Here is a 22,982-nt window from a genome sequence, read left to right as displayed (position 1 = left end):
AGGGCATGTGAGGACACAGCTAGAAGGTGGCCACCTACAAGCTAAGGAGAGAGGCCTTCCCAGAAACCAACCCTGCTGGCACCTTGATCTTCCACCCTTCAGAACTTTGAAAAAATTAATTTCTGTTGGTTAAGCCACCTGGTCTGCGGTCTTTTGTTACGGAAGCCCACACAGACCAATATACCCTTTTTCCCATTCAAGAGTGTGGTAGAGTACTCTATTTATTTAAATTTTCTTTATATCTCTCAAAAATAATTTTTCAATTTATTTCCAATAAGTTCCAGCCATTTCTCACCAGAATTATTTCCAGAAATGGCTATTTTGTTTCTATCATTATACATGGGAAACCATTTTTGTCAAGATATTGCCTAGTTAATTATTGCTGATAAATAGAAAAGCTGCTCATTTTATATAGCTTGTATCTAGCCACTTTACTAAACATTGCAAGTGACAAATTCATGGAAAAGCTAAAGACCTATTGGGAAATAAATAATTTATTTAATAGAAATTATGTTAAAAACACATTGTTCTATAAGTTTCCATGTAGTTGGAAGTGGGGCTCAAATTTTCTGTATTTCAAGCAACACAAAAGCAAAAGAGGAAACATAATCAAAGTTACCATAGTTAGTTGTTATTAGCTCTTCCTGCTTCTCACGTCTTCCCTACCACTGAAAAGCCATTTCTCTCATAGAGCCTCATAAAGAAGACACACCTTCCTCATAAAAGAAACTTCTTTTTTTTAAATAGGTCATGCCTTAAACGTGTTAACCCTTTCAAAGGAAAGAACTGCAGCATTTATTTTCAAAATTTCTAGTTATCTTGAGTTCCATGCAAAAAGTTAGATTCAGAATCTTAATTCAAAAGGAAATCAGGGTATACACACACACCACCTAGTTTTTCTGCAATAACAGGTTTTTCTACAACAGGCTCACAAATATTCAACTTACTCAGCTCCTGCATAAGGAAGCTTCTAGAAATTTTAGCTAATTATTGTTCCAGACTAACTACTCCATATGTCAGTTGCTTTCTCCTGTGACGATGCAGTTGGTGGACACTCCATCAACTCCCCAAAACCACACCCACCCTCCTTCATTCCCCCAGAATGGAAAGTCCAATCCTATATACATCGTGGTCATTGCCTGGAATCATTCAGCAGTCATCTTCCTTCCAATGTCATGATTTCATGATGGGGAGGTATTTCCATGGAGATGGGGAAACACGTCAGTGCAGCAGTCTTCCTACAAAGACTTGTCTAGATTTGCACCAATTGTGCCTAAAAGTGGAACAGATTCATCTCCTGAAAGAATGCAGGAGTTAGTGGATACATAGCAATACAGAAGGCAAGGAGAAACACGCGTAACTATTTTTCTCCTGTTTTTAACTCAATAACTCACCTCATTTATTCGTTAAATTTACTGATCCCACATTCCCAGCTCCTAAAAACCAAATTAATTCAGCTTTGTATTTATAATTGCCTATTAAAGACATTCTGATATTTTTATTTGTTCTCTATGCTTGTCACAGTCAATACAATCTCCTCTGGTTTTTAAAGTAATTAACACTAGAACCACCATTATTTAAAAACCTCATTGAAACAGAGGACTGGATAACAAAATGTGGTATATACATACAATGGAACACTATTCAGCCTGAAAAAGGAATGAAGTTCTGAGGCATGCTACAACGTGGATGGACCCTGAAAACATTACACTAAGTGAAATAAGCCAGACACAAAAGGACGATTATACGATTCCACTTACATGAGGTACCTAGAGTAGTCAAATTCTCAGAGACAGAAAGTAGAATAGTGGTTACCAGGGCCCGGGAGGAGGGGAGAACGGGGAGTTAGTGTTTAATGCTAGAGAGTTTCCATTTGGATGATGAAAATGTTCTGGAAATGGATAGAGATAATTGTTGCACAACATTGTAAATGTACTTAATGTCACTAAATTGTACACCTGAAAATGGTTAAAATGGTAAATGTTGTTATGTATATTTTACCACAATAAAAATATTAATTAACAAAAAAAAATCTTGGCAGGAGGACCAGCCTGGTGGCGTAGTGGTTAAGTTTGTGCACTTCACTTCGGTGGCCCAGGGTTCGTGGGTTCGGATCCCAGGCAGGGACATATACACTGCTTATCAGTCTATGCTGTGGAGGCGTCTCACATACAAAATAAAGGAAGATTGACACAGATGATAGCTCAAGGCCAATCTTCCTCACCAAAAGAAAAAGAAAGAAAGAAAGAAATCTGGGAATCGCCCATGCTTCTTCCATCTTTTTTTACCAGTCCTCTCCCCACCTCAAATCAGGAATCAGTCACCTCTTTCCTACATGTTTCATAAGTCTGGACACTGTTTTCCTTTCCCACTAGCACTTCCCTAGTCCAGCCCACCATGATCTCTTGTCTGACTGCAGCCATAGTCTCTTACTGATCTCCCCAATTTCATTCTTTCACTCTGCAATCCACTCTCCTCGCTACAGCCAAAGCAAGCTTCCTAAAACACAAGGCTGATCATGTCACATCTTTCAAAAGTTTCCCATTGGCTTTAAGATAAATTCCAAACTCCACAATATACATAAGAAGGTCTGGATCTTCTCACCCTTCTCCTGTCTCATCACATGCCACTCTGCCAACCTGGAGCCACCATTACCCTGACCACACACACAAACACACACACACACACACACACACACACACACAGAGCATTCAAACATGCTAAACACCTATCAGCTCTGCAAATAAATCAGACCCTCTCTTCCCCCTCAGCTTTTGCATGTGCAGTTGCCTAGGCTCAGAGCACTCTTCCCCAACTCTCTTGAGCTTCCTGCTCATCTTTCAGATCTCCATAGCTTGGCTACCTACAATCCTTCCTCAGCTTCTATACCTGAGGGTAAATCTCAGCTTCTTGAAAAGCTGCCTCACCTGCGGGCAGAAGCCCTCTTGTTTGTATAAGATCCCTTTGGAAATGACTCAGACAAAGAGCCCTCCCTTGGATTCCACATCTAGTGGCTGGAATACTACAACTCTCACCCACAATGATGCAAATTCCACTTCTTCCCAAATGCAGCTCTCTATTCTGCTGCCACAGGTGTCCCATCTATCTTCCGCCTAAGGGTTGTGTTTGGGTTTTCTTTTCATGAGTCAGATACCAGTCCTTTGTGTTCCCCAAACTCTGGATGACTCACATCAAGGCTTACCTAGTGGGCCTCTCATAGCCCCTCTCCCTAAGCTTAAGGAGGTTAGAGTCCCAGCGCTATAACAACTTGTTCTAAAGAAACTCTCTATCTTCTCCAACAAACTCCCCCAGTCTTCTCAACCACCTTTGTAGGCTGGTGCTCAACTAAGGATTTCAAAACCGGTTCTTGGCCAGCTCCTTTTCAAGTGCTGCACATAAGAGGGAGGAAGACGTTGCAAGTTGAAGGAACAGAGAGAGGACTTCTAACTGAAAGACAATAACAAAAGAGGGAGTGATAGGAAATGTAATCAGAGAGATAGAAATGATGGAAGGCCGTGGTAAGGAGTTTATATTTTATTTTAAAAGAAAAGAGAAACTACTGTAGTGTTTTGAGCAGAGGAGAGATATGACCTGCTCACGTCATAAGAGCCACTCCCTTTTCTTTGTGTAGAATGGAATGTAAAGGGACAAGAGGGAAACCAGGAGACCAGTTAGAAGGCATCTTGGTGGCTCAGTGGAAAGATGGGAATGGCTCAGAGGAGAGTGTTGGCATCGGGTAAGGAGACCACTCGATTGGACTAAAGCTATGTTTTGTGGTAGAAGCAACAGGCATTGCTGGTGGATTGGACATGAGAAATGAAGTAAAGGGAAAAATGAGGGATGGGGGATTCCAAAGATTTTCCCTCAAGCAATGGGGTAATTTACTGAGATGGAAATGACTGGAAGGGGAGCAGGATTCAGCCCAAGAAGGAGTATTCAAAAGTCTGTTTGGGTCATATTAAGCTTGAGATGATTATTAGGCAACCAAATGGAGAGATCAAGAAGGCAGTTGAAGTCCAGAGTCCCGATGCTCTAGTGTTCCAGTTTTCTATTACTATGTAACTAACCACTCCCAAAACTTAGTGGCATAACTATGATTTTTCTTTGTGCTCATGGATTCTGTGAGTCAGGAACAAGGATGGCTTTTCTCTGTTCCATGATATCTGAGACGTCAGCTCAGGAGACTCAAACAGCTGGGCGTGGCTTGAATGACTGGGGGTTAGAATCATCTGGAAGCTTCTTTACTCACATATCTGGCACAGAGCCTGGAATGACTTGAAGGCTGGCCTCAGCTGGTACTGTCAATGGGAGTGCCTATGCATCCCTTTCCCGGTGACTTGGGCTTTCTCATTGCCTGATGGTCTCAGAGCAGTTGAGCTTGTTCATGGTGACCCAGAGTTCCAAGAACAAGTATTCTGGGGAAAAAAGTGGAAGCTGCACTGGCCTTTTGTGACCTAGGCTCCGAAGTCACATAGAATCACTTCTAGAGTATTGTATCCTGTTGGTCAAAGCAGTCATAAGTCCACCCAGATTCAAGGAGAGGGGACACAGGTCCCACCTTTCAATGGGAGGAGAGTCAAAGAATCTGTAGCCATATCTAGGATATCCTCAGATTCCCTGCTCAGTGGTGGAGACTGGAAGGGCAGGTCATTGTAAAGTGAATTTTAGAAACCATTTTCATGAGAAAGAGATGGAGAGAAAAGTCAGATTATAAGATCATAAATGGGAAATAGAGAAGAAAATGTACATATTTTACTAGCAAATGCCTCAGTGCAACAGTATATGCTGGAGCTTGAAATAAAGACTAAACCTTTTAGTTGTATACACACCTGAAGATCCAATCCAGAGATGGTTTGTTTTTTTTTCAGCCATTTCTAATACTCTGTCGATGTCTCTTCCCCACCCTCTGGTGGTAGCTTGAGCAAATCTCAAAGCTTTACCATTCTTTTGACTATAAGAATAGTTTTATTTTCAGGTATTCAAAACCCAGAAGAGAATCTGTTTGAACTATATACTATTTTTGAAAATTGGATAGTTTCACACAAAAACATCCATGAGTCTGGCTTCTTTTGAAAACTCAAAGATCTGGTAACACTAGACCTGCCCTGCAACAAATGGCAGGAGCCAAGGAGCCCCTGCCCCTTTAGGACAAGGGAGTGCCTCTGGCCCAAAGCCCTGATTGTCCTGTTTTGTGCATTGCATTAACTCCACCTGCTTGGTCTCTTGGCTCTGGAACTAGCGCCAGGGAATGGATATGTGGTCTTTTCATTCACTCCCTGGCTCCTCCTTCTCACGGACCCCTGTTTATAGTTCTCTCTCTGCTGCTGATCCCTTTTGTCAAGGCAGGCAACCAAATGTCAGCTCTCCCTTGGGAGGCCTATTTCTGAGCTCCTCAGAGTTGCTCCACAGGAACATGGATGAGGCATCTTCCAACTGCCATCTGACAACTACTGCTCCACCCAGACACTTGCCCTTAGCCGTACAAACATAGACTTTGCCCCTTGTCATGAAGGCAGGTCCTTATATATGCATGGCTTTGGCCTACCTACCTGCTATGGCATGCACTTGCCACCACTGTGGGCCCCTCTGTGGAGGCCACAAGGAACAGGGCAGGCTGTTTTCCTGCTGTTCTCTCTCTCTCCTCAGCCTGTTCTCACAGGGAGCTCCCCACCATTACACTTCTCTCTTAAGGAGCAGACACCTCTCCCTTCACACAGACCCCTTCTCAGATTCTTAAGAACACACATCAGGTTCACCGAAGAACATTTTCTTACTTTCCTCTGAGAGCAGCAGAGGGGGAACATACAAGTTTCTTCAGCTCAGATGCGTCCAGCCAGGAGTGAGATGTCAGTCTCCCCTTCTTTTTTTTTTTTTTTTTTCCGAGGAAGATTAGCCCTGAGCTAACTGCTGCCAATCCTCCTCTTTTTGCTGAGGAAGACTGGCCCTGAGCTAACATCCGTGCCCATCTTCCTCCACTTTATATGTGGGATGCCTACCACAGCATGGCCTTCTGAGCAGTGCCATGTCCGCACCTGGGATCCGAACTGGCGAACCCCGGGCCACCAAAGTGGAATGTGCACACTTAACTGCTGTGTCACCGGGCCGGCCCTGTCAGCCTCCCCTTCTACCAGACAACCCCATCTCTACGTGAGGTTCTGCTGGCAGCCCCTTGCCTTGACTTTAGGAACAGAAGCTCCCCCTCCACTCTCCACAGCACTCTCTACTCATGAATTCACTTGAAAGAATTTAGTCTCTCAATGAACCCTGAGCCTTCTCTTATCTAGGCTGAAGACCAGAGATAGTCTGGTCAAAAGACTGATTCGGCATGGTGGTGTCAATGCTGACATCTCTCTTTAATATGTGGGAGCACCTGTCTCCCATTGTCCTCAGCTTTGAAGCTTGAGCTGAAATTCCAAGACAACCAAGTCCCACTATGCTCCTCTTATATATAAAACTATATTTTCCTTGATTTACCAATGTTAGATATTCTATTTAGCACTATCCAATAGAACTTTCTACAATGATGGAAATGTTCTATGTCCGCAGCATGTACAAAACGGCAGTCACTAACCACATGTGGCTATTGAGCATTTGAAATGTGGCTTGTGAGAATGAGAAGTTGAATTCTTAATATTTAATGTTAATTAATGTAAGTTAAAATAGCCTCTCATGGCTCAGAGGCACTGTATTGGATGGCACCGTTCTGTATAACAAGAAGACTGAAGCTTATTGCATGCTAGCTATGTACTAACTGGGCCTTCTCATAGGAATTTTTCTATAGATTGTTTCATTTATTCCTTACTACGACCACACACGATTGGTATTTTCTACATTTTTACTTATAACTTAAGTCAAAAATAATGTGCAATTTGTAACCAACTAAAACTCGCTTCGCCTCTTCAGTTTTTTATTCAAATGACATCTCAGATGAATTTCCCTTGCCACCCTATTTAAAACTGCCACCCCATCCTTCTTCCATGCTTATTTTTGTTATGTTCCTTTTCACCATGTAATATAATTCTGTTTATTGTCCATTTACTCTGACTAGAACATGAACTTAGTGAGGGCAGAGGTTTTTGTCTCTTTCTCTAATGGATCCCTGGAACCCAGAACAGTGTGTGGTTCCTCCTGGGGCTGACTAGAGTTTTGTTGAATGAATGAATGAGCTGCCTTCTAGACAGGCCAGATTCTGCTCCACGAATGCCCTCTGTTCTGCTGAGCCCTTTTCGTGGGTTTGTAGGTGAAGATGGTTTAAAGTCACCCTCAGAGGCTAAGACTGAGGAGAGCTGAACTGCTCCACGTACTCCAGAGAGAAGAATGCTGGGCCTCTAGGGCAGTCAGGGAGTAGAAGGGAGAGAGAGGAGCCAGGGGGATGGCGTGAGGCTGAGACGTGACATGAGGATGGGCAGCCTGTGAAAATTCTCCAATGTGGGGGAAGCTCTTAAGACAGAGCTAATAGTGCTCTCTTTGAAGCTGTCTGTATTGCTGTGATATAAATACAATTGCCAAATTTTCAATAAAGTCAACTCTACTCATAAAAGTCTAGAGCCGGAGGTGTAGTAATTATTTACTTATTTATTCATGTTGGTGGAACTAAAGGAAGTGGTTGGGTTTAATGGCTCCATCAACAATTGTGTAAAACACAGCCCAAGACAATGGATAAGCCAAACAAATTTGATGAAAACCAGTGCCTAAGACGGGTGACCATGAGACTCTAAGCCCATCCTACCACTGACACCCACACTCACACTCCAGAAATCCAGCCCCTCCCCAGTTTAAGGAAGGCATACAATAAATATGTGTTGCATTGTTGATTTGAATTGTCACAGAGTGTGAATGGAAGTTTGAGTCAATCTTACTTTGACCTCAAGGGCCAGAAGACCCAAAATGGAAGACCTCTAGATAAGGAAACTATGTCCGGGAGAAAACAAGTAATTTCCTAGGTTATATAGTTATTAAGCATCAAAATCAGGCTTCAGAACTAGGTCTGTCTGAACTGCCGGTCCATGCTTTTTCTATTCATCCCCACAGTTCTCTTTCTGAAAGGGCCTGGATTTGTGCCTGAGTCATTGCCTGAATTTGTGCAATTCCTTTAGTCCGTAATTGCATACTTCGTCGTTACCCTATTTAAAGTATGTTTCCAGCTATCTGCTCACCCAGACCCTAGTGAACACAAGGCCAGTCTATTAAGTGCTTGTACCAGCCAATTCTCCTACCTTATCTTAGCAGCTTGAGCTCCTTAATTTATATATGCTCCACTCCTCATTCTCGTAGGTTTCAAGCCCCATCCTGGATTCCACATTAAGATTCCCTCCCAATCGCTCCTCATTTAGCTGTTTAACCAAAACAGCTGTCTTTGCACATATCCAAAGTTCCAGGAACGGTATGGAAGACTTCTTGGTAGACTCAATTTTCCACAGTTCGCTGCAGCAGACCCCTCAAATGTCAGATGCTGGGAGTCGTGGTTGATGTCTCCCAAAAACCAGATAGAAAGCTCAGACAAGGCCAATATGGCATTTAAAAAAGCAAAGTCTTTCTTCAGGAAAATTTATTTTAGAAGTCTAGCAGTGGTCCTGTTCATTAAAGGTTATCATTTAAATCAAAGCAAGCAAAACATATGTATAGCTATTTCGTGAAGGAAAAATTTTTGAGATTAATAGTCCAAAGCAAAAAGACTCTAAGTTTCTGAGGTGGACCAAAAACGTATTACTTTACAAAGATTAAATTACAGTGGATATTTCCATATTTAATAGTGCTCAGGGTATTATTAACAGGATCTCCTTGCAAGAGATTAATATCACATCAGAAACCTGCATATCAAGATGATATTTAGAAGATTATTTAGGTCTGGTCTCCTGACAGAAGGGAATTAACTGTTTAGGAAACAGCTGGCTTTCTGGACAGTGATTAAATGTAAACTAAGAGAGGAGACGAAAAGCAGTGTCTGTAGAAAAGACGGCTATGTTTAAATGAAAAAGGAACGTGCTGTACTCAGTTTTTAGAATCTTTTCCATTATCTTTTCATTTATACTTTAGGAACAGTGTAGGTAATAGAGGTGAGGGAGAGGAAAAGACGTGTTTGGGGTTAAGCACAAGCTAACTCTTTGATTTTAAACCTGAACGTATGTTCCCACTGGGGCGGAGTGGGAGGGAGGGAAGCTGGGCGGTAAGTTCCTGATTTTCATGGGGCCTGCTTCTCTTTTGGATATCTTGCTCTTTGTCTACTTGCAAACTTTTCAAAGCCCACAGACTCACTGGCTCCATGACTCTTCTTTACACTCTTCTCTTCACCTTCTATGCTCCAGCTTCTGGAAGATCTTCCCTTGACCTCTTTACTCACTCCATCCCTGGAGAGGCGGAGTGACCTAGCTGATCAATAAAGCTGGAAAGAATAGCTGGTTGTTCTCTGCTCAGCACAGCCATTCTTCCTCTTGGGATATGTCTGTCTCCAGATAGCACCAGTTGCGCTCTGCCCTCCCCACCCGATGCTGACGAAAGGACAGGCAGTATAGGGGGTGAGGTGCTGCTTAGAGGACGATCTCTCTTCGTGGAAACCAGGAGCAAGGGAGTTACTTCCCTCTAAGAAACTCGTGAGGTAAACTTGCTTCATTCTGGAGTTCACACCAGGCTCTCGCTCTAAGCTACTACTTCAACTACTCTTTCTCAGCAAGTGAGGTTTTATCTTGGTTTTCCATGCCCCCACTCCTTCATTTTATTTCTCTAAATGTTCCTAACTCAGGAAGGGGATATGAAGCGCTCCTCTGGAAACCCAACCTTTGTGGCGGACAGTGTTGGAGAGACCCTGAGAAATCAAAGTCAGAATAGAATTTGTGTACTAAAATATGCATGTGATCTGGAATCTTTTGGAGCCATGGTGTGTAGTGGGGGCCAAAGAATTTCACTTCGGTGGTGCACGGAGGCTTGTATTAGGCCCAGTGGGTTCTCATGGTGGTGCAGTTGGCCCAGTGAGAGGGTTTAGAGCAGCCTGTGAGGCTTGTGAATCTGGAGGGTCTTTGCAGTTTGTGGTATTTTACTCACAGAATGTGACTTTCTGTGGAGTCCCAACTGCGTTCATAGGGCCTTTGGAAAGATTGAGTATGCATCTTTAAGCAAAAGGCACTAGGACCTCAGCAGAGGTGTGGGTCAGCTCCACAGGAACAGTGGCTGTCATTCCTTCAGGGACTTGGAAGTTGAGTTGGCTCAATGCCAAGAGTCTAAAGGGACTCAGAGTGAATAATGAGACACACAAGACTATCACAGCATTTGTGCCACCCGTTTTGAAAAGAAGCCATTAGAGTTACGCCAGGAAAAGTTGTATTCCCAAAACATAAGACCTAGTGTGCCAAAAGGCTGTGGTACATAGTGGTATCAAGGCAAGGAAAGTAGATGGAGAGAATCCTTTTATCGGTTTCTCCCTGATGCCTGTCAGTCAATGCCCACTTTCTAAACTCAATTGGCAGAAATATCCCCAAAAGACCCTCCTTGTGGACTGCAAGAGGCCCTGAAGGTGGGTGCAATGTGGCATAAATTGCATCTCAGGCGGCAGGCCTGTGGGTGTCCTCTCCAACACCAGCAGCAGGGTCTCAGCCTGGGCCTCAAGGCACCGCTGCTGCAGCCTCCAGGGGAAGAGGAGACTTCACAGGCCTTTTAGGCAGAACTGGGAAGAATAATATGTGCTGCTTTCCAACCGTCTGCAAGGCAGCTGGGTTCCGATGCACTACAGAGTGCTAGTAAGGTTCTAGCTTTTAACCGATAGTGCCAGGCCGGTGTCGCCAACACTACACCCACAGCCCCCAATTCCATTCTGTGTTCAGGTCCAAGGAGGGAACGGTGGAGGGACTAACCTTGGATCCACGTGGCTTGTCTGAAGTTGGCTCCGGCTTGCTTAAGTCCATGTAAGTCAGTCCATGCCATCCCTAGGAGGCAGCTTTCTTAGGCCTAAACGTTGCATTGCAAGGGGCGGCCTAAACACCACTGGCTCAGGCCTGAAAATGCCTGTACACAAGAGTGTGGCCTCGAAGCCCCTGGAGGGAGGCCTCACTTCTTCGGTCCAGGGTGCCAGAAATACTGGAAAGGAAGGTGTTATGCAATGGTGAAGCCTCTCCCCTAGAAACAATCTATGCATAAGGCCACAATTAAGCCCTTTCTGCAAGTCCTTCCAATTGAGATTAAGATCACAGGCTGTGAGTTCTAGAACACTGGCATCTTGGGGAAGCTGAAACCAAGCCATTCTCCATCTTATTTTCAGATACCACTAAGTTTCTACTACAGTCCTTGGCAGCACTAGGTAGCGAGTTCTGGGAACATAGTCTGGTCTAGTGCTTTAGTGCCTGCTAATTGGCTTATTTCAAAACAAGCGTGGGTGTGAGGCCCAGGCTGTGATAACTTTGTGAAAACTCTTTAGGTTCTAAAAAGTGACCACGCCACAGACTCTGCCATGAACCTAGGTCCTTCTGGGGCCCTGCAGGAACTATCACCCCATGACAGACGATTCTTACAGCTTCTGTAAGAACCACAACTCCACCCAGGAACCAAGAACTCCTCTGCCGAAGACTGATCTGGATGAAAAACTTGGGAGGATGGTTTTGGATTTAGTTTTCTGAACATTTTTATATTCTGAACTCTTGAGGGCAAGATAATTTGATTTAGTTAAATCCTTTAGACTTTGTCTTTGGACTTTAATTTCCAAAGGGATTTAATCTTTGAACTGTCTTTCCCATAAAAGTTTACTAATGGGAGAGGATTTATATTCAAATTTGGGCTAATATGTTGCTAGTGTTTTATGATTGGACTACCTTCCATGCACTTTCTTATGGGAATCTTTTTTACTTGGAATTTAATCTCACTGCAGAAACTCTGATATGCTATATTGGACAACGAGGAAGAAGGGAATTAAGGATAGGAAACAGGATAGGAAGTTAATTTTCAGTCTTTGGTACCAAGTAGGCTCTGAGTCGATTTACTTCTTAGTAAACTGTTAGATCCATTTCAGAGCCTTCTGGAGGACCAAGAGCTATCATCCACTGACAGTCCCAGGAAGTTACCCCAAAAAGCATAGGTTGGTATTGGGGAGGTGGCTTCATAAAGGTGAGTGGCCTCATAACGATGACAACAGGTCTGCTCTCCTCCTCCAAGAGATGAGCCACAGTCCTGGTTGAGCAGTGGTGCAATGGTTAAGCCCAATGTTTCAAGAGAACTTAAAGCTGAGGAATATAAAAGAAGAACATCTTCCCCTAATCCTGGTTTCCAGGGGAAGGATTTTCCCTAAAGACCCTCCTGGCCTCTGCATCACTTTTCTCTCACTGGCCCTGGGGAGGTGTTCTTTGATTCTGATCAGTAAATTGTAAAAGAGTAACCTAAGCCCACTTGGCTCAGCCACCCCCTTGTGAATTGGGATTTGCCCACCTGTAGAGAGCATTTTCCAGCTCTTCCAAGGACTCTGCCCCTTTGGGGGTGGGCTGGGATGACTGGGTGGGACGGGTTGGGTAAGCCTGCCTAATTTCAGAGTTCACTTTTAGCAAATGCACTCAGCTTAACAGATATAAAGCCGTGTCCTCAGACCTGGCCTCCATCAGCAAGGTGGATGTCACCCACCACCTTTTTGCTTCTCAAATGGCCCAAAGCTGAGGCTGGGAAGAGGGTGCCATTTATTGACCCTCTCAGAAACCTCTACATTTACTGTTTACACTTCTGTTGTTCTTAAAGCTCATAAAGTCTGATCTCAGGCCTTCAATGGTAGGGTCAAAACATTGCAGGGCACTATGTAAAATGCTGGGGACACCGCATCCCCCTTTATGGAACTTACAGACTAAGTTGGGCCCCCACCCCCACTGTGACACCTTCTCCCTTTATTCTATTGACGTACCAGCCTTACTGGTGCCATGTTGCCTTCTCTTCCCAGAGACTAACTTTATACTGACTTAGACTGAAATCTTTCAAAGCCTGGTGAAATTACATATTTCTTACTTTCTCTCCTTTGAATTCCTGTAGCTTTGAACTCTTGAACTGCCTCACATGACTGAGCACTTTCTTACATGTCATCTTGACTCCACTGTTGGCCTAGTCAAGGTTTCTCAACCTCAGCACAGTTGACATCTTGGGTGGATAATCTGTTGTGAGGGCTGCCCTGTGCATTGCAGGATGTTTGGTAGCATCCCTGGCCTCTGCCCACTAGATACTATATCCTTTATCCTGCCCCCACTATTTGTGTCTCTGGGAACTGCCAAATACCTAGGATGCAATATCACCCCTAGCTGAGAATCGCTGTTACTAGACCAGAAGACCATGCTTTGGATCACCAATAGCTCTGAGCAGCTGCTCAAAGCTTGATGACAAGGGTCTGGTTAGAAGTTGAATGTAACATGGTAGAATTGACTCAGCAGACAAGTCTTTAAAAATTAAGGACTGTGAGGTCAGCCCCCTGGCCTAGTGGTTAAGTTTGGCACAGTCTGCTTCACTGGCCCAGGTCTGGTTCCCAGGTGCGGACCTATACCACTCATTGGCCACCATGCTGTGGCAGCGACCCACATACAAAATAGAAGAAGCCTGGCACAGATGTTAGCTCAGGGCGAATCTTCCTCAAGCAAAAAGAGGAAGGTCGGCAATGAATTTTAGCTCAGAGTAAATCTTCCTCAGCGGAAAAAAAAAAAATTAAGTACTTAAGTACTGATAGAGATAGTATCCCCTTCAAAAGCCCTATATCTCTATCCAAAGACTGAAATTAAGTAAACCAGAAGCAAGGCTAAAATCTGTGCTTCCTTAAACACCTGAGTGCCAGAAATTTTTTTAGGCACAATAACCAAATAATGAAAGATTCCCTCTTACAAATGCTAGAGTCATACTGATTACTCAATCAAAAGACTAAAATTAGTAAATTCACATAAGAGGTGAGAAAACGGAAATGGAATGTACAACTCAAATCAATTAGAAGTAATTTTAGAGAATTTTATTCAACTGTCAATTTATCATCAACATCTAACATTTATAGCTTGCTACAGTTGGATAAGCACATAAGGAAGAAAATGTAAATTAAATATTACAAAAGTTTACTTTTAATGAAACATGATCTTAATAGGATATGGATAAAAAATTTAGTGGTTTTATTGCATTGTTAGAAAATTATATTATGAAAGATACAAAAAAAATCAATAGATGTTATTATTTCTGTTTATTTACAATCAGTATGCCATCTTTTATTATTATGGCTTTAAATTTTCATTTTTCCCAACAGGTTTCAAAGAATAGTTTATTACATGCCTTAATAAAACACTTAAAATATTTACAAATTCAAAATAGATGTTTTATAACTGAAAAAAGTTCACCTGAGAATTCATTATAAAATTGCCATTTGTTTGATATTTTTTCCAAGTTGTTGATGTGGCTCAGCGTCCACATGCAACCTGTATCGTCTTCTGCATCAAATATATTTAATTCCTTATTTAAAACGGGTTAAACATTAAGCTATAGTAAATTATGTTATAAAATTTACAGATGAAGAACCAACATTTATATCCATATTTATTTTGAATATAACAATTTAACAAGTTATTTGCTATAGCTGTAGAATTCAAATAATTAAAAGAATTTTAAGGTAATATTATTTACTGAGATAGACACAACAGCTTTTTAAAAATCATCAAGCATTGAGAAGGCCAATTCACAAAATAAGGAACAATGATCATGTAAATACGCAATATACAAACTGAAAACAACCTTTCCAAAATCCTGCATGAAGGAAAAGATATACACTGTATACACATAATCCTGTCATTTGTCTTCGGCAGTCTCAAAAAAAAAAAAATCAACTGAAAAGAAATTTTCTTAGAAAAAACTTCTTTAGAAGTTAATGTTAAAATAAATGTATAATGCTATGCAGTATATAGAAAATTTCCCCACCTTATGGCCAAAAAACAAAGATAAAATTTTTTTATCTCTGTCCCTCTGTATTACAACTTGAAAATCATGTAGGTATGAGGTAGTGTAGTTACTTGTATTACATGCTGGCTATTAAAAGTAATGCTATAGTTCAGGAAATATTACACTTGGCAAATAACCAGAATATCATTAAAATAAACCCTTAATGCTATAACTATTTATATGTAGAGAGAAATTTAGACCAAGTGCCATAAAAATCATATTTAAACTCTGGAAACAACTAGGTTTTATCATAAAATAGTACACAACCTTTCAAAGCAGTTATTTACAGTAGCAATTAAAGTAAAAGATTATTTGACATTTGCACATACACAAACTGATATGATGAACAGCTGAGTGTACAGTGAGGTAGGAAATCAAGGATTCCATTGGCTTGTGTAAGATTTTACATATTGTAAACCAGAAAAGTTTTTATATTATTTTATATTTTGATGTTAACATTTAAAATTACAAGTATCAAAGAAACAGCTACATGGGGATATATATTATATATACATACACACACACACACACAATTCTTTTGTATTGGGATGCATTATCACAGAATCATCATTCTCCCTGACAAATTCTTATAAAAAGCTTCTAGGAAATAAACAAGTCCAATTATTTTCTCTTACAACAACTAAGTCAATAAGAGAAACAACATACAAACCACTGAAAATATACTAGCAATATCTACCCCACCCATCAAAAAGGGTAACATTTGACAAATTACTCTGCGACATTAAGTCTGGTCCCCATATACTCTTACAGCAAAGGTCTACTTGCATCAGATTCACTCCTACACGGTGGATGGTTGTCTCCTACGTTAGCCACCCAGAGCCTTCACTGGACTCAGGCTGCAATCTATATAAGTCTCTCTCTCAGGTATCTGATCTTAGTGAAAGGAAGCACTTTCTAATCCTAACACTATAAATTACTCCTTTGTACCCTTTAAAACTAGGTTCTGCAGATGTTTCTGTGAATGCGAATACATGGAGTTTTTCAACTTTCGTGAAGGCCCACAGTCTACAGCCTTCATCTGACTCCCAAATAAGCCTGTAACACCAGAACGGCTGAGAACCGCTGCAAAATGTTCTGGGGTAGGTGCTCAGATTATAAAAACTATTACTTTAAAACAGGACTGAATAAACACGAAGACTGATTTTAAAATAGCCAAATCAAAATGATTTGTGTACCCTTATACACCAGACCAGGAGAAGAAAGTAAGATTAAGTCTGGTTTCCAAATTCAAACCCACAATGGAACAAGATCAAGTTTCACCCTATTTCACAAACCTGCACAGTTGCTGTAGATACATTTTTATCTACAATAATGCTTTTTACAATTAAACCAAGGGACTTCAAAAATAGGATGAAAAATGAACTGCACTCCTGATAACTGTGGGGCATTTTCTTTGCCTGTGACATCTGTTTTTCTGGCATGGGTGAGCTATGGTGGGAAGGCAAACAGCCCTGTGTCTTGATAAGCTTGCCAGGATTCTGGGTGGCTAAGCCTATGCTGCCAATGCGTTCACTCATGCCACTGTATCCTGAGTCCTATTTCTTCTTCCAAAGGGACAAGAATGTCAAGAGACAGAAAGATCAGGATGGAACCAGATGTGTTAGAGACTGAAGAGAAAAAAGAAGAGAGGGAAAATGACACTTACCTACTGTTCATGCAGACAGAATTGCTCAAGGAGGAGGAGCAGAAGCTCCGCCTTAGGCCAGCTGCCTGCCCTTGTTTCCTAACTACTCCCAGCGCTGCTCAGGAGGCACAGTGCAGCCAGTCCATCCTTGCTTTCAGCAGGAGCTGAAGAGCAAAGCTCCAGGATTCAGGCAAGACCATTCCACTATTTCTCACACCGCAGTTCTACACAAAGACGCCCAAGTAGCTGACACCCTGCTTCTGAGTAGATTGAACTCTATCAGCATTACTTGGGGAGAAATGTTCTTTTAAACCAGTCTATTACAAAAAGGTCAGATTCCTAAACCCCTGCAGGCTACTTCTTTAGTAGGAACTGTCTGCAGACGTTTAACAAGATGTTAAACTGTTGTTTGATATGCTGCAGTTTTCATTTTCATATTTATTTTGAATACTGGGAAGAGTTATTACTAATAGTTATTATTCTCTAAAACACAAGCTTTTAAAGCCTTACTACATTTTCACATGTGATTTTTCAGTATCCAGGAAGCAAATCATTTCTGCATCTCCTGTGGAAATGAAGGAAAAGTCAGGGCTGTCTTTAGAGGAACTGCCTTAACAGCAAACTACTAGGGGGGAAAACAATATTGTTAAAAGACAGATGGCTGTATTGGGCTTGCAAGACAACGTGAGGTCTTCAGTAGAAGACCAGATGGTTCGAAGGAAGTGAATGCAAGTTTACTCATCAGTAGTACACTTATCAGTCATCTGCTGACAGAAATCCGAGATGCCGCCGCTCTGCCGACACCGTTCCAGGAGCCCAGCTTGCTCAGAGGTGGCGCTGGAAGTCGGCCGGGACTCCTGGCCCCGCGCACGGCCCGCCTCGCTGCTCTTTGTGCTGGGATAGCAAGGGCTTTGCTCTCCCGCAGGCGGCCCAGCTGCAGGCCCCTCAGGTAGACTCAAAATGGATGGTAACGGAGGTTCACCATCAGGAGTACTTTTTCCTTTTTCAGAAATTAAAAATGACAGTGGGCAATCTGAGGCTGAGTACTTGGCGAGTATCTGTATTTGTTCTTGACTGAGAGCTGCTTCTTTACAGACTTGCTGGCAGAGTCCAGTTAGGTTCTGCTTTGTCTCACCCAGAGTTGACAAAATGTGATCTCTTTCCTTCAACAAGCTCTCCTTTTCATTTTGCTGTGAAGGCGGGAAAGAGAATACAACGACTTGTGTTTATTAGTTCAACCCACAGTTCTAAGGTGATCAAATGCATATCTACAGTGTCTTCTCATTAAATAAGATCGCATGGAATTTTTCCTTTCAATTCAATTCAAAATCCATCATCACTGAGCAACGGCTTTCAATTCAAAACCCATCCTCCCTCTTAATCCCTTATCTAAAACTCTTAGGCCAAGATGTATCTTGAGATTCAGAATTTTTCAGATTTTAGAAAGATAATATGGATGCACACATATTTCCTCTAGCAGGGTCGGGGGCAGCACCCCACTATGAAACATCTTTACGTTTCTAAATAAAACACATGAAAATATCAAATAAATGCACAAAGTAGGATAAAGACTCTACACAGCCTGATATCAGTTTGTGTCAGTTTTCTGGCCAAAACAGTTGTGACGCACTTTTCAGAATTTTTTGATTTTGCGAAATGCAGCTAAGTGTGGACTTGACATTTTGGATGGAACAAACCAAAAAAGGTACAAGTACAGTGATCATAACTGCTGCAACTCCAATCACTGCAAGACTCTAATGATGACTAACATTTGTGGAGCATTTACTCTGTGCCAGACTTTGTGCTAAATCTCAGCTACGTATCCACACAATGACTGCTGATTTAGGTACTGTGAAACCCATTTTATAGATGGGACTTGGAGTTTAATATGTCGAGTCAGAAAGCTAGTGGGTGAGTTACTAAAGCGTGAAGAATTTGGGGTGGGGGGGGAATTTTGTGTTTGTTAATATTTATTTTTGTTGCTGTTATTATTATTATTAAATTTTTATCCCTCCAGGAAAGTCAACCACAGAATTCTTTCCAAAGCTTCCTGGTTCCTGCCTTTCTGTCCACCATCACTTGTTGCTGCTGACAGAATGTCTCTCTCCATCACTGTCCCATGCCATCCATCTTATTCTACCACTGCACTGCTGCTAATCTATTGCAAGCAAGGACACTATTAATCAAGTTATTTATTAAGGTAAGAGTAAATAAATGTTGATAGACGGTCAAAGATTTCTCTTGTGAAATTTATGACAACTCTTGGCTTTCTGCTTGTTGGCAGGTTCTGGGGGGCTGCAGTTGCCAGTTAACATTTAGATGGATTATTTCATAGTGATAATCTATAATGGCCATCCTTTATAGATTCTTTTCTGGAACAAAAATAGTAAAAATAAATTTGCTTTATAAAAAAGTACTGTTACTGTTTCATATAAAAAGTTTTCTACAAAACTGCACGTGAATACAATTACTGATAGTTTTAAATATTTCAAGGTCATCTAATATTTTGAGAAAATGTATAATGAATATAAAATACTGAATTTTTATGTTGCAAAGTACTCTCCAATTTGTTTGGATTTTTATACAATTGTTCTGTTTTGAAAAAATAGGTAGAGGTCAAGAATATATGAATATATTTACTATTATATAAATGAATCAAATCAAGACCAATGTTCAGCAAGTACACTTTTTCTTACGGAAAGTGTACCAGTTGTAGTCTTCTGATATAACGAGTCTGCAGGGGCCTAGAGGGCAATAACAGTGCCTACTCCCACCTGCCCCGACAAGGAACACTTTTAACGCACTCAGCAACCACTTCTTTTTACGGCCTCTCAGAAGCCAATCCAAATGAGGATGGAAACAAAACTTCCAGAAAAAAATTAGAAAGATTTTTCCTCAGTCACAACAATAGTCAGCCATGGACTCAACAAAGTTGGGGTGAATCTCTGTTCTAAACAGCAAGAGACAAAATGTCAAGTGCTAATTGATCTTTTAAATTAAATATGGTTAAGCAAAATAATGAATATTTGAGCTTCCTTCCAGAAATTAGAACTACTATTCAACTTACAGACACTATGAAGATTACAAATATTTTATAACTTCTATATCTTTAGATAAAGATCAGTATGATCTTACATATTCTCACTACTCCTACCCCACTAAATAAAGGAAGCCATCACTACACTCTAAGTGAGACCCCTGCAAGATGGCTTGCTTCTTTACATCAACTAAAACCAACAGGGACAACCTTGGAACTCCACCACGGGTATTTCTACACATTAAACGCTCCCGTCTGTTCCTCTGTACTTTGAGCTAACTCCTGCGTGGCTAAGTGTCCAGGTAGTTAGCTGTTTTTTCCATTCCGCTCTAATTCTAAAACACAAATTTACTTCGCTAGCATTCAAGTTAACAACAAATAATTAAGCAAATAAAAGTAACTCAACTTAATCACTTCATGATTATTATTAAAGACATCTGCCAAACATACTCACTACTAGTGGCCTGCTTCCTATTCCTACAATCTATTTTAATTTTCTTATAATGCAGCTGTGTAAGTCCTAAGTTGGAAGTGCTGAGGCTTTAATCATAGATCTGAAAAAAAAAATCGAATGAAATTTGTGTTCTGATACTATTCTGCATTTTATGACAAAAAAATTTATATCCATGTCCACATTTTCAACAGTTACAGTACAATCTTCATTCAAGCATAACAAGTTTAAAAGAAAGATTCTAAATATGACTAACCCAATAAAGATAAGGCATGGGAGAATTTGGCACCAAAAGCACCAGATCCAACGACAATTTATTTGAGGTTAACAAGTCCTCACTGCTGGAAGGTGGTGACGGATAGTTGCTTATGATGCAAAACCCATGAATAGACAGCTCATAGAAATATACAAACAGCCCTTGAAAGTATGAATGAAAATGCTCAATTTCACTCATAAGAGAGAGAAAAATAAACGCTACCATGAGATACAAACGCTCACTATCAGACAGGAAAAAATCCAAACGCTGACAACAAACTCTTTGCTGAGGTTGTGGGCAGATAGTCACAAAAATCCTACTTCTGGGACTCTATCCTAAAGATACATTTCTTTAACATTAGAAAAACAATGTACAGAGTTATTCACTGCAGCATCCCAAATGTCCACCAATAAGAAAACCGTTTAGAGAAACTGTGCTACAGCCATGATAGAGATTTTACAGTCACTACAGAGCTGTAAAAAGAACGGCAACCTCTGTGAACAAGGAAAAATAGTTCCTGGAAATCACTTCTTAAGTGAAAAGAGTAAAATATAGAAGAGTATATACAGAATACTTCTGTGTAGTGAAGATAATAAGAATACACATTTAAAAAACCCTGTTTTTAGGGAAAAAATAAGGGAAAAAAAATGAATGGTTTTGAAAATGGTTACCTATAGGAAACAGCCATGAAGAGGGTATAATGAATAGGGTATAGGGAGAGGATGGCATCAAGAATTTTGGAGTATAGCTTTCTTAAAACACAGTTTTAACTTTTGAACCATATAAATGTTTTACATATTCAAAACAAACTTATATAAAAAATATGAAGAGTAAATTCTAGTAATAAATATAAACAAATTAATTTAATGTATATCAAATTGCTAACAGACAAAACATTACTTCAAATAACTTTTAAATTTTAAACTTCAGTACTACGGTATATATTTAGAGACAAAGGCAAAGAAATTTCACTCAATCTGTTTATTGTTAATAGTAACATTGATATTGTAATTTTGTGATGTATATCTCAAATAGTAAATATATTAATGTAATAGGGAGCCAAGATTTTCTCTATAATGACAAGAGACAAAATATAAATATACAAAAGAAGCAGAGACAAAAGCTCCACACTGCCAAATTTTGATTGGAAATATCTACATGAACTCATGATTTCTAATATACTTTTTACTTTTATTTATTGAAGCATGACATGCATACTGAATGCACTCATGATTTTACATACATACACACACACACACACAGTTCCCAGCTCTGTCCACTGAAAGGGCCCAGAAGGAGCAATACTTCAGATGCAAGCATGCTCTCTAAAATCTAATACCTGCTAAAGGAAACCAGGGATTTTTAGAGAAGGGGGTGATTCTAAATCTTGGGACAAGAGAAGTACAAGGTGAGCCTCCAACATGTTGCTCTAGATGGCAGAGAAGCCCTAATGGGTCATGTCAAAAGAACACAGCAGCTGGCTTGATGGGGCTCCCCTAGCCAAGCCTGAAAAAGTGTCAACATCAAAAAGATAATGTCTATTCTAAGAAATTAAGTTAGGAAAAAATTAATCCATGAGTCCATAGTGATACTAAAGGAGTGTGGTGCGAAAGAGGGAAAAGAGGAGGGAAGGAAAGTTCTTTTTAAAGAGTAATGTCAATAAGTGTTGGCATTGCAAAATCCCTATTTTGCAATCCCCATTGTAAAGGCCATCAAGATATGCTAAAAACCAAAGGAGGCAGTCATGGGGAACAGGACATTCACAAAGTGCCTAAGTAACACTCCACAGATTACTGAACAACTACAAAGGCAAAAAAAAATTGAAAATGATCTGGCAGTTCTCTTCTACTCAAGTGGGACATTCTGACACTTTGTGCCTCCCCAAGTGATGCAATAGGAAGGACACACCACCAATGAATACTTAATCTCAATCTAGACAACTCGAACTTTTGCAGTTTACATGAAATACAAGGAATGGATCAATGAGTTAAATAAAACCAAGGGGAAAAAGACAAATACTAAAAGTGGGACATTTTATGAGAAATCTGACCTGGACTCTTCAAAAAGTTGTCACTGAAAAAATAAAAGAGGGAGGACTTGTTCTAGATTGAAAGATTAGAAAGTCATAACCAAATGCATTATGTGATGATTGGATCTGAGTCTGAAAACAAGAAAGCATACATGTGAAATATATTTTGGGAACAATTAGGGTAATTTGAAGAGAGACTATATATAATATGAAAGATTTATTAATTTTCTCAGGTATGATAAACATATTGGTAAAGATATATGATAAAGATATCTAAGAATGTTTTTAGGAGACGCATGTTTAAGCATTTAGGGGTAAAATGTCATAATGTGGCAGCTTTCAAATGATTTAGAATATAAAAGGAGAGCAACAGAAACAGAGAAAAGACAGAGAGACCAAGATCAATCAAATGGTTAGAAAGAGACCAAGACTGACCGACAGGGACAGAGAGAGACAAGACTGACAGACCAACCTTCCAGAGCAGGCCAGACAGAGACAGACACAAAGACGGACAGAACGAGAGACAAAGCAAATGTGGCAAAATGCCCAGAACTGTTGAACCTACATGGGGAGTAAATGTACTACATGGGTAGTTTACTGTATTATTCATTTAACTTTCCTGAAAGCTTGTAATTTTTAGAAAGGGAG

At 40.6% G+C, this 22,982-nt stretch overlaps 1 protein-coding gene across 4 annotated transcripts in view; it reads right to left on the bottom strand.

Moving 5' to 3' along the window:
• Positions 1-13,923: 13,923 nt before the first annotated feature.
• BACH1 (BTB domain and CNC homolog 1) overlaps positions 13,924-22,982 on the bottom strand; it is a 47,179-nt gene continuing 38,120 nt past the window's right edge. For all 4 annotated transcript variants that reach the window (XM_044750792.2, XM_044750791.2, XM_070488742.1 and 1 more), the window contains one exon: positions 13,924-17,751. In XM_044750792.2, the coding sequence (XP_044606727.1) occupies positions 17,296-17,751 (456 nt within the window). In that variant the 3' untranslated portion in view covers positions 13,924-17,295. The remainder of the gene's footprint in view (positions 17,752-22,982) is intronic.

Source organism: Equus asinus, chromosome 18, assembly GCF_041296235.1.
Source record: "Equus asinus isolate D_3611 breed Donkey chromosome 18, EquAss-T2T_v2, whole genome shotgun sequence".
In the NCBI taxonomy this organism is placed as follows: domain Eukaryota; kingdom Metazoa; phylum Chordata; class Mammalia; order Perissodactyla; family Equidae; genus Equus; species Equus asinus.
Note: the sequence above shows the minus strand (reverse complement) of the source record. Positions and strands in the feature narration are given on the sequence as shown.